A 12,700-nucleotide genomic window follows, 5' to 3' on the forward strand; every position below is an offset into this window, starting at 1 on the left:
AAACAGTTACTTTTGTTCACACACATTTTAATACACAAATCAAAACTATACCATGGGCCTGAATTAATATTTCTTCCTTTTATTGTTTACATGGGATATTGCATCAAACTTCTTGTGTTAAAATCCCTCAACAAAATGGTTTTATTGAGATAAAATCTTAGCACATTCTCAATGTTGCAAGAGCACTGATTTTTCAAACTAATTTTCCAAAAATTTTTGGGATCTTTGCAGTGGGGCAAGCCGTTCATTTAATAAACCGACTGCCTACTCCCATTTTGAAAAATCAAAACCCTTATGATGTTTTATTTGGAAAGAATGTAAATATTAAGTACCTTAGAACTTTTGGTTGTCTTGCTTGTGTCCACTTTAACTCAATGAAGGAAGAAATTTGGCAAGAGAGCCCGAAAGTCACTTTAACTCCCTTATGACGTTCTTTATGATTTATATTCTAGAGAAATATTTTTATCAAACAATGCGATGTTTTTTGAGTCTTGCTTTCCTTACATTTGCCCAAGTCCACACTTGATGCAAATCCATCACGGGTTGTTTCTCCTCAAGCCTTTGTTGACCCCTTTTATGGTAGTTCTTTCCCTGTTCCTAATGCATCTCATGCATTTCATGCTTCTCATGATTCTCATGCATCACCATCACATGAGGAGGCCTATAATTCATGCACCTGCATCTGCTGATTTAGGGGTCAGCCAACCTACTGTCCAGAATTTCACTTCACTAGTACAGCTAGTCAGCTACTATACACTGGCTGCAGTATTTCAGTTCAGCATTGATCTTCTAGAAGGAATCAAAACTGAGTTTATAATCAAGTTAAAACAAAACCATAAACCAAAAAACAGTCCTCTCAAATTTAATCATACTTCAAAAATTAAAACATACATCTATAGTTTGGTTTCATGCACTTTGAACACATTCAAGGAAGGAAGCAAAAGGAAGACAATTAGACAGAAGGCCTAAACATTCGTCCCAAAAACAATATCAAAGATCTTAAACAGAACGTGAAAGCTGGTTTGGTTTTGCACAGCCACTGTCCGGTTTACTTGATGGTCGGCGACCCTTATCCGGACCACCTATGATTCCCCACCTCTCAAATTGTCGTTGTCGCGCACGAGCCCTCTCCTTCTCTTCTTCTGATTTCGACGAAAAGCAGTAAGGACAAGAAACTCCATATTCATACTCAGGGGATTCCATGTCAGCATCACTCACAGGCTGCTTGCAACCATAGCAGAGCTTGAAGTTTCCTGGCACCAATCCATGCTCAACGGAGACTCGCTTGTCGAAGACAAAGCACTCACCGTCCCAGAGGCTCTGTTTCTCTGGAACTTCCTCGAGATATTTCAGGATTCCACCTTCAAGGTGATAGACCTGGGATTTTTTACATATAAATATAACAAAATTCATATTGGATACCAATTGAAAAATATAACGAGCAAAAGCTTATGCTCATGTGAAACCAACAGATACTTACCATGCGTTTGTTTTAGTTTATTTTACAATATCACTTTTAAAAAATAAGTTTCCACATATTTGGATAATTTTATTAAAATAATCTGAATATTTAAATAAATAAAAAAGGTTTTCCAGCTTTTTGTAGATGCTGAAAATAGTGTGCTTCAACCATTCCATTTCAGAAAACCTGTTTATCAGCTTTCCAGCTATATAGAAGATTTCAGTCATAAAATTACTTCTTTTTTTTTTTAAAAAAAAAAATAGAAACTGAAACAAACTGTTATTATGTTTTTTTTATTTTTTTTTTTAAATAATCAGTCTATGTGTTACTCTAAAATATGTGAGGTGGTTTAACATGAGACTAGGCAAAAGAAAATAATTGGTGTGGGATACATGGAAACAATGGGAAGCATGTGCCTCGTGATTTTAGCCATGTTTCTTGTGTTTCAATATATCGATGATAAATGCCTCTATATGGATGAGGCATAAAGGATTTGAAGTTTATATTCTGAAAACAGAATTTACAAGTACACTTGCAAGACCTGCCAAATTCCTCCCATCCTAGTATTTGAAACTATAGAGACCTAAACAATAATTAAGCGGATAAAAAATTAAAGGACATCTCTTTATTTGATAGACTCTTGGCAGTGCTATCAAGTTCCAAACTAGAAAATGCAAAGTCCTTAGAGACACTAATATGATATCATGCTAAAAAATAATTGAAGAAAAAATAAACTATACCTTTTTTCCCTTTTCACAAGAAGAATAACGCAACAAATGATTTTCTCAAAGAATCAGCTGCACAAATCAGAATAGAATATAAGCAGAGAATTACCTCTTTGAAACCTTTTCTGAGAAGTAGACTTGTTGCTTTCTCGCATCGGATACCTCCAGTGCAATACATTGCGACACGTTTTGGCATATTTTGTTTTGGATTCTCCATTTCACTTTCATCACTTTTGATTGAATTGTCTACCTCAACTTCCGGAAGCCCACATCCAGTAAGCTGGAAATGCTCCTCCACCCAAGAGGGGAATTCTCGGAATGATGAAGTACATGGATCAACTGCTCCTTTAAACTTTCCTATTCTGGTTTCGTAGTTATTCCTCACATCAATCACAACCTAAACATGAGATGTTAATCTTGATCAATACAGCAGCAATACTATGCGACATTGTCTTGCATACTTCTCAAAAACATATTTTGACTACACTGGAGAGTTGGAGATGTGCAGTTTGCAATCCATACAAGTAGAACTGATGGTCAGATTTGCATAACCCAACACCAAATGAAAAGAAAACAAAGAGCAACCCCCATAAAAGTGATACCTCTGACATCAATACATGACGAAGAGCCAGTAAAATACAATGCTTCAAATGTTCATTTACAAATTTTCAGAAATACAATATTTTTTTTCCATTCTTTAAGCTGGAAAATCCTAGTTCTAACAAGCCAGAATGCAAAGACTTGGCACAACTTAAACATTTAATGCCATCAAGAACCCCAATCATTTAGAAAAAACTAAACATATTTAATATGGTCCTTCCACCTATAGGATCAAATAAAGAGACAATCTAATACTGACAGATAATGATAACGGGAAGTTTGTTACATACCGTATCTGGATCACTAATCAAAGCATTCCACTCTTTCGGGCCAACATATTTCCCAACCTTTTCAATAGGTGATATGCTAGGCATCCCAAGAGTGACAATCTGCCAAAATGTAAATAAACAAAAAATCATAAGAACCACAGCAGGTTGGTAAAATGCCTCAAATACATTGATATTTAATGAAGGAGTTCATTCTTTCGGCATTGCGAATTCAACGGCCAGCGCTACCTCTTTCTTCAATTTGACCCTCACATGATCCCACCGGAAAGGTGCATCTTCCCCTGCAGCAAGAGGAGAACTGGCACTGTGTCCATGGTGAATGGCTTCCTCCTCGGGACTAACAGGCGATTCAACCCGTCTTAGCCCTTTCAATCGGTCATCACTTTGTATGAATGCAAGAACTTTCTCCACCGACTCCCGAATGCCACATATGCTGCCATTGATCCCTTCAGGCGCAAGAATAATACCGCCTGAAACACGCTGAGTAGCATCAGATCAGTGAGACACGAGCATTACCACAGCTTCAAGTCAACGAAAATACTAAATTAGTTCTTTTATTCTTAATATTACCATATTTCACTGTTAGAAATCAGGTAGCTTGCTTAGCTAGAAATTGGTTCTTTAAGTTGCACTTTTGATATTCTCCCTTGTTAAAGCTACTTGATTAGCTTGTAGTATGCAAATTCAACAATTTATTAATCATTACAATTTACATCAATGCACTCTACAAACTATGATGAAAAGAAAATATTTCAGTTACTAATATCAACAATAGAAACTTTTATACTTATGGTATGCATCAAAAGATCATCTTTGTTATAACGAACAATCTGAACAAGAATTAATTTCGTAACATCAAGAATGATTTCTCACTTTCCCTTAGGTTGCATTTGGATACTCTCTCTAAGAGAGAAATGTAGATACAGTAGACACAAAAGCTCTATTTTTTGCATCTGTCTTTGTACCTATCTCACTGTCTATGTTTTTCGCTAAATCATAAACCCTAGACAGAATACAAACCCAACCTTAGCTAATTCCAACTTCCAATTACAATTTCTAGAACCAGATTAGTCAAATTTCTAATAATGAAGTAATAGGCCCCTATACATATAACAATCACAAAAATAATGGATTAAGAAAAAGTGCTAAAAGTTGTGAGTATTACAAGTTGTTGGCAAAGCTCCTTCAAGGGTTTCCTCATAGCTGCATGGTCAGAGAAATCCGCGAACTTGTAGAACGAAACCACCACCAGAGATTCATCCACGTCGGATTCGGGTTCCGGATTTTCGGTTCGGGTCATTTCCGATATGGCAATCGGTGTTGTGGTGTTCCCGGAGGAGAAGAAACACTTGGAATTGGAACGGGTCATTATGCTGTGAAGTGTGTGAGAGTTCGAAGATGTGGAAGAGATAGGGAAGTGGTGGAATGAGGGCTTGGAAGGTGCGGTGGAGAGGGAGGATGGAAGCGTTGTTTTGGTGGGAGACGCGGCGGAAGGCGGCGGCGACGGCGAGAGCATTGTTGGCGGAGGTAGCGACAGTGTTGTTCTGCTCCTTAGTGTGGAGGCCACGTTTGGATGTCGCAGCATTGCATTTTTGTTTTCTTTTTTTCTTAGAAGAACTAACTTCTTTTTCGTATACGCTCATATGTCATAAGGTTTCTTCAGGCCCAATACTTCTTGAAGCTCATTAAAAACCATAATAGAGTTCGAATCTCACGATATCTATCAGTGATTTATTGAATCCTATCATGTATATGGAGTGATTCATTGGTGACAAATTTTTAAGGGAAAAAGACAGATAGATTTTTAACTTTTTTAATTTTTGATAAATATATCTGACAAAATTTAAATACAAAAAAGTTTTTGACTTTAATAAACGGAGGACAATTTAGTCCTTTCATCTATTTGCCTTTCATATACCAAATAAAATTGGCTGAAACGGTATTCAGGTGTCTGTTACGGTGCCACGCTGGAAGGGGAATAAAGTTCGAAGGACAAATAAGTCCTTGACGTCATTTTACAAATAAAGTTCGAAGGACAAATAGGTTCTTGATAATTTTTTTTCAAAATTAATAAACTCATTTCCTAAATTCTCTCATCTACCTCTCTCCATTTTATATTTCTCTCTACTATTTTTATTCTATGTATAATTATATTTTCTATTAGTAATTTAACAAATCAAAATATGTCATTTGATATTTTTTTTACAATTAAAATATTTTAAATGTAAAAATATACACATTAAATTATTTTAAATTTTAGATAACGAATGTTAAAATTAATTATTAATGAAAAATTAGACTTTTTCATATAAAAATAATAACTAAAAATCTTATTATTTAATTTGTTATCTGCAGATATCTTGGTCTTCTTAGTCAGAAACTTTTGTCAACTTACGACTTTTTTGTAAAAAGAGTTTGATTTTATAAATCTTTTGTGTCATGCATAATTTATACTGTTAGAACAAAGTGAACTATAATTTAAAAAAAAAAAATTATTCTCGTAATGTTATTATGGATAAAAATACTTGTTCTAATATAATACACAAATGCACTAATGCTAACCTAATACATGAATGATGCACAAATAAACTAATGCTAACTTGATGCATAAATGAACTGATGCTAACTAATGCCACTGGTATGATGAAAACTGAACTAATACAATTTAACAAATTCTAATATAATACACAAATACACTAAAACTGAACTAATGCATTTTAAGAAAAAAAAGTAGAAACAGAACAAGCCCAATTTCTGCAATTTTAATACAAATAATTTAAATTGCAGAATACAACAAGTTAACTAGATTTCAAAATACAAGCATAATTATATAAACTAAATTCTCATAATAGAAGTATAATAGAAGCATAATGAAAAAAAAATTATCAACGACCTATTTGTCCTTTAAACTTTATTTGTAAAATGACGTCAAGGACTTATTTGTCCTTCGAACTTTATTCCCCTTCCAACGTGACACCGTAATGGACACTTGGACACCGTTTCAGCCACGTCAGCCAGTTCCGTTTGGTGTATGAGAGGCAAATAGACGGAAGGACTAAATTGTCCTCCGTTTGTTAAAGTCAGGGACTTTTTTGTATTTAAATTTTGTCAGGGATGTATTTGTCAAAAATTTAAAAAGTCGGGGATCTATCTGTCTTTTTCCCAATTTTTAAAATGGAGTTCAGATTCATAACAGATTAGTCTTTGTTTTGTCGGACTAGGAGATTCTGTAGACAACTAAAAAAAAAACTAAAATGGTGTTAACCAACTTAAGGTAGTCAAGTGGTCAACTCACTTATTCCTTTAAGTAAGTGTTAGAGATTCAAATTCCGCCTTGTGTATGCAGTAGCAATCCATTAGCCAATGGTAAATCAGTTATAATTTGCAAAAAATAGAATTAATAAAAAGAAAAATCATTACACTAAACTATACAAGAAACCAAGAGTTCAAGATCGATTGCGTCATCTTATAGGCAAAAATTAGAGAAAAAGATGACAAATCCTAAATGGGACTTGATTAACCTGAAAATGTGGACATATGGCAAATTTGTCTATGATGTCAAGTACGAGGATATGAAATTTTAGATCTAAATACACGAAGTCTCACTAAATTTTATGAATGAAGAAATAGCAAAAATTTTTAGCAATATGATGGGGATACTGGTTGAAGTGGAGAATCTCAAAAGATATGACACATTAATGAGAATCAGAGTGAAAATGGCATTTGATATATTCAAGTCGTAGCTTAGTCGAAATTTCTATGGCAAGAAAGGAAGTGCCAAAAACTTGGGTGAATTTAAAGTATGAAAGACTACTAGATAGTTACTACCTGAACTATGGAATTATAATTCACGACATAAAGGAGTGCTAGAGTCCCATTGCTTTGGTATTATAAGAAAATTGATGAGTACTGTCGAAAAAACGAATAAAATCTTACGATAATTTAAATACCGTCAAAAATAATCAGATGGTATGAACCTCATCGGTAAATGTTTACCGTCAGATTTTTTCGTCCGACGGTGATTACTGTCAGAAGTTGTGATGGGTCATCGGTTCGACAAACCAATTGGTTACCGGCGGATTCTTCTAACAGTATTGTTGGCACCCAAAAATGTTATTTCGCGCACTGTTATTGTCGGATTATTCCTATGGTAATTCCGACGGTAATCTAAATTTTTATTTTTTTAAATTTAAAATACATGGTCAATTTTAATTTTAAATTTAATTTTTTTCACACAATTAGTATTCCATTCATAAATAATTAAAAATTATTATTTAATTAAAATAAATAATACACTGTTCAAATATATTAAAAATCAACTACATCAAATATGTACAATGAAGTAATAAAACAAAACACAAATAACTACAGATCTAGGTAGTCGTCATCGTCGGTTCCATGGCCCTGAGTCAGTGGCGCAGAAGGTAGTGATGTCCGTATGCCATCAGCAAGACCACTGCCACCAGCAAGGTCGATGCCAGCGGCGCGCATCTAGGCCTAGTACACCTCCATCTGAGCTACCATACAATACAACCGCTCTATCGACTCCCTGAACTCCAGTTTGAGCTTATCAGTAGACGTCACTCGGTTGAGGATCTCCTGATACCTCTCTCGATAATTGTTAAGCTCCTAAGCCTACTGCTGAAGATTGCATTGGAGCTCATGCACCTGTAGCCTCAAATCCAAGCCCTCCTCAGGCTCCACTAAACAGGAATCATAATAATTGTAACTTAAAATAATAACCAAACCAACATAAATCCACTAAATAGGAATTATAATCATTGAAACTTAAAACAATAACCAGGCAACCATAAACATGAAATACATGATACTGAACGCGATACTTACCCCGTGCCGCCATCAAGCCAAATGGTCAACCGCACGATAGAAGGTGGTGGATGGGCATCAGCTGCTGCCTCACTTCCGTGGTTGGACTCCGGGACTGCGGCACCCATCGCTGGAGGCGGTGTCGCCGTGGATGCGGGTTGCTGACCGATAACAGGCGATATCGTCCCCATAGATGAAGGCACGTAGTTCGGGTTAGGGACCATGATGAACGGCTGGTCCGCTAAACCCGCAACCTGTAGCATCACTGGCGTGGTCGGAGTAGACGGAGAGGACCCAGAAGTCCCGGGGGGTACCGAAAGAAATGTTCCCTCTATCCTGACCACGGCTACATCCACGATCAACATCCTGATCCACAACACCTCTGCCTGTTGACATGTCTGCAAATATCAAATTATCAACAAGTAACACAATTAAATGATTCCAAACACTACAAAAATTTAAAAACCTAATGTATTGAATCTAACTTAACTTAATCAACCTAAATTCACTCTGTTTAAAAAACTAAACTGAACTAACTTCGAAACTGATTGAAAATTAAAATTGAAATTCTAATCAAACCTAAACTAAATTCAACTAAAATTAAACAAATCAAATTCCATAGGGTAAAGTGTATCAAACTTGCAATATTAGATAAGAAACCTCAAACATTCAAAATTCCAAAACGTCGGTCAATCGAAAAACAAATCAAATACCATCAATGCAAATAATCAAAACAAGAGAAGAATAAGCAATGATTTCAAGGGATTGACCAAAATTTTCAATAAAAGGATTTTTAGGCATATTTACAAATATTTGGCAACCAAAGTTATAAACAACATAACTTAGCATTAACAAGTAATCTGTGCAACACCAATTCATAAAATTCAACATTAATAACACAAAAAAATATAGCAAGTCAGCATTGTTGATCATAAATTCATTAGACATCAGTCTAATTAATTCAAAGTAGCAAAACAACAAAACAGCAATTAACACAGTGAATGAGCACAATCAAATAATTAACCAAATAAACTCAGCAGCAATTTCTTCATTAATTCAATCAACAAACTCAGAATAGTTCTAGACACTTTCAACAATAATTCAGAACCCATAAATATAAATTAAACTATCCTAACCACCTAAATCTACTAAAACAGAAAATTAAACTAACTCAACTAATTAAACCAATGAACTAAAACTAACTGGAGGCTATGGGCTGAGAAAGGTGAAAAGCGAAGGAGGAAAGGACCGTGGTGGTGCTGAGAGGAAGGGGAAGAAGGAGAAGAAGGAGGCGTCAGTGATGGGGGTTGACAGCGACGGAGAGGGGGTGGTGATAGCGGTGGTCTCGGATGGCAGGCGGCTAGTACGAGAGAGAGAGAGAGAGAGAGAGAGAGAGAGAGAGAGAGAGTTGTGGTTATGGTGGTGAGGGTTCGAATGAGGGAAAGGGTTCGTGATTTGAATTTACGCCACCTTTACCGTCGAAAAATTTTAACGGTACACCATTGCGGGTCACTAAAGCGCATTATTTCACTAAACTGAGTTACCGTCAGATTACTCCGACATTAAAAGGATGCTCCAATTTAATTTATTTTTCTTTCAAAAATTACTAGCAGATGTACTGTCGAAAAATAGAATCCACCGGTAATTGAAAAACCTTACGAATTCAACGTAGTTATCGCTGGTAAATCCAACATAAATCCGTTGCTACTCTGCGATGCTAAATCCGAGGTACTCAACATTTTTCTTATAATAGGGACTGCAAAATTAAGATATGTTAAAGGAACTAAATGTTGTTGTTACATACCAAGTTTATTTGAAATTAGAGATCTACTTGTAATTGAGTGAATATGGGTTTAAGATGAATTTTATAACTAACTTGCCTAGCTGAAAAGTGAGTGAGAGAGAGGGAGCATTCTGTTATAAGAGAGAGGTAGAAACTATAAAGGCATGTGAGAAGTAGTAAGAAGGCGTGAAAAAAGAGAGAAAAGATAGGATTAAGCAATAAGAGAGAATCATATATCTCGAATACCTAATGCTTTTGTCACTCAGTCCTTTTACTGCATAATACAAACAAATACTAAAAAATTGGATAATATCTCACTGATGTCACTGCATCTCCCTTGCCCGATGCGCTTTTACTACTGTTTCATTCTTCTACTTAATCTAGATGCCAGCTTCTTACAGCTTCTACTTAATGGGTTGTTAGTAGTCTAGGGATGTACATGGACCGGATGAAACCGAGTTTGTCCTAACTCAGATCTGGCCCTAAATTCAGTCATAGACCTGATCAAACCTATACACATTTGGACCACAATTATACCAGGTAAAAATCGGATAAAAACCGGGCTGTTAATAATAATTTGTAAAAAGAGATAAAAATTTACTTATTAGTTGTTACGAAGAAGTTGGTAGTCAATGTTGAATTTGAATCTCTCCATGAATATTCCATGCACCTTTGTATCTCTTTCCTAGTTTCACAATTTTTATTAAAAATACATGGATCAATTTATAATTAATATTACACAATATTAGTTTAAAAACACAAGTTCAAGATAAAACATATTAACTTCTTGAATGCTAGCATGTGATAATCTCCAAATTTTAACAATTATTTCATACGATAAAATTCACTTAGAAAAATATAACAAGTATTAACCAAACTCTAAAGTTAAAGCATAATCAATAATCAATACTAATAACATCGAGGTTTAATTATTCTGTTGGTCCCTATAGTTTTGCAAAATTTTTAATTAGGTCTCTATACTTTTTTTTTCTTTTTAATTGAGTCCTTGCACCAAAATTTTTTTTTAATTGGGTTTCTATACTTTTTTTCCTTTTATTTGGGTCCCTGCACCAATTTTTTTTAGTTGGGTTCCTGTACAATTAAACCAATTATCGTTAAGAGGGACCTAATTGAAAAAAATTTTGGTGCAGGGACCAAATTAAAAGAAAAAAAGTATAGGGACCTAATTGAAAATTTTGCGAAACTATAGGGACCAATAGAGTAATTAAACCTAACATCAAATATTTAAGTTACATACAAATATATTTCAAATTTGAAGTTTAACCTACTCACTCGGCCGGGCTGGGTAACCGGAGCCATGGCCCAAACCCGATCTTGGTTTCCCTTTAGATGGTTTGATTTTTTTGGGATCATACCCAGGTCCTTTTGGGTTCGGGTCAAGACATGCAAAAATTGACCTTCCAAAACTTTCTAATGAAAATATAAGTGGATGGATAGTAGGAGCAGAGTACTACTTCCAAGTGGCTCGAGTACCGAACAGAGATCGCGCATACTTGGAGATGGAGGCTATGGATGGGGAAGCTGGGGCATGGTCTCAATGGTGGGAGGATTGGACTCCATTTCTGACTTGGACAAGATTCTAATCAGATTTCTTTTGTCGCTTTCTACCTAACAAAGTCCAGAAAACGTCAAGTCGACTACATTAAGAGACGACACAAGTGGTAGCTCACCATTCTCCAAGCTCAGCTCCAAAGAAGGTCAAAATGAAGGTGAAGATTACAAGAAAAAGGGGTGAAAGAGAAGAAACGATGAAGGAAATTATCATCTTGCCTCCGCCGTTGGTACCACTTGAATTTTCAAACGACACATTCCGCCGGCCACGATGGGATCGCTACACATTACAAAGTTGATGACAGGGTCGTTGTGAGGAAGAGCCATACTATAAAATAGGTCCTCAGCGGTCGTATTGAAGAAGGAAAACCAAAAGCAACGATTGAGGTAGCCATTTGCAACAACCTCTATGATGTTGGAGGAGAACGATGGAGGTTGAAGAAGAAATATTCCAGAGGTGGACGATTGTATCATAGACAACGTGAGGCGGAACGGATTCGACCTACATTTGCCACCAGACCTGTCAGACCTTGGGGATGCGATAACGGTGGCAGCAATGCAACCGCTGCCTCTGAAAATATCAGAATCAAATTCAGTGGTAGAGAGAGAGGAGACACAACCTGTTGTTGAGCATGGGGGTCTTTGGGTGATTGAACCAATTCCTATCACTACTTGACTTGCTGCTAATGGCACTGGAACCTTGGACAAAAGATGCTAAAGGCTCCATGGTAAGGCAACTAGTTGCTAAGCCATTTGTTTCAAGTGGTTGTTGATGAGCGGATAATTTATACGCTTTTTGGCATTATTTTTACATAGTTTTTAGTATATTTTTATTATTTTTTAAATAAAATTCACATTTCTGAACTTTACTATGAGTTTGTGTGTTTTTCTGTGATTTCGGGTATTTTCTGGCTGAAATTGAGGGACTTGAGTAGACATCCAGAGCTTTCCAGAAATATATAATAGTCCATACTTTACCCGAGTTTAGATGACGCAAACTGGCGTTCAACGCCAGTTCCATGCTGCATTATGGAGTTAAACGCCAGAAACAAGTTACAAACTGGCGTTCAACTCCAAGAAAAGCCTCTACACGTGTAAAGCTCAATGCTCAGCCCAAGCACACACCAAGTGGGCCCCAGAAGTGGATTTTTGCATCATTTACTCATTTCTGTAAACCCTAGTAACTAGTTTAGCATAAATAGGACTTTTTACTATTGTATTTACATCGTGAGTTTTATCTTCGGATCATTTTAAGGTTGGTTCTTCTAGTTCCCCCTCTGGGGCCGAGACCAATGAACTCCATTATCACTTATGTATTTTCAACGATAGAGTTTCTACACACCATAGATTAAGGTGTGGAGCTCTGCTGTTCCTCATGAATTAATACAAAGTACTATTGTTTTTCTATTCAATTCAAGCTTATTCCGATTCTAAGATATTCATT

General features: G+C 35.9%; 1 protein-coding gene across 1 annotated transcript; it reads right to left on the reverse strand.

The window, feature by feature from the left end:
- Window positions 1-836: 836 nt before the first annotated feature.
- On the reverse strand, window positions 837-4,794 carry LOC112765134 (rhodanese-like domain-containing protein 7). The gene is made up of 5 exons (XM_025810998.3): window positions 4,240-4,794; window positions 3,303-3,554; window positions 3,078-3,176; window positions 2,297-2,584; window positions 837-1,377 (listed from the first exon to the last, which is right to left on the reverse strand). The coding sequence occupies exons 1-5, from the start codon at window positions 4,657-4,659 to the stop codon at window positions 1,000-1,002; spliced, it is 1,437 nt and encodes a 478-aa protein (XP_025666783.1). The 5' UTR covers window positions 4,660-4,794; the 3' UTR covers window positions 837-999.
- Between the last annotated feature and the right edge of the window lie 7,906 nt (window positions 4,795-12,700).

The sequence above is a fragment of the Arachis hypogaea genome, chromosome 17 (genome assembly GCF_003086295.3).
Source record: "Arachis hypogaea cultivar Tifrunner chromosome 17, arahy.Tifrunner.gnm2.J5K5, whole genome shotgun sequence".
NCBI lineage: Eukaryota > Viridiplantae > Streptophyta > Magnoliopsida > Fabales > Fabaceae > Arachis > Arachis hypogaea.

What these genes read in the sequence shown, in the direction of transcription:
- LOC112765134 (XM_025810998.3), bottom strand. Translation starts at nt 4,659, where the DNA reads ATGCTGCGACATCCAAACGTGGCCTCCACACTAAGGAGCAGAACAACA. An exon ending in AGGAGCTTTGCCAACAACTT is followed by an intron (nt 3,555 to 4,239) that starts GTAATACTCACA and finishes GATGCTACTCAG; the next exon opens with CGTGTTTCAGGCGGTATTAT. An exon ending in TGATTAGTGATCCAGATACG is followed by an intron (nt 2,585 to 3,077) that starts GTATGTAACAAA and finishes TCTCATGTTTAG; the next exon opens with GTTGTGATTGATGTGAGGAA.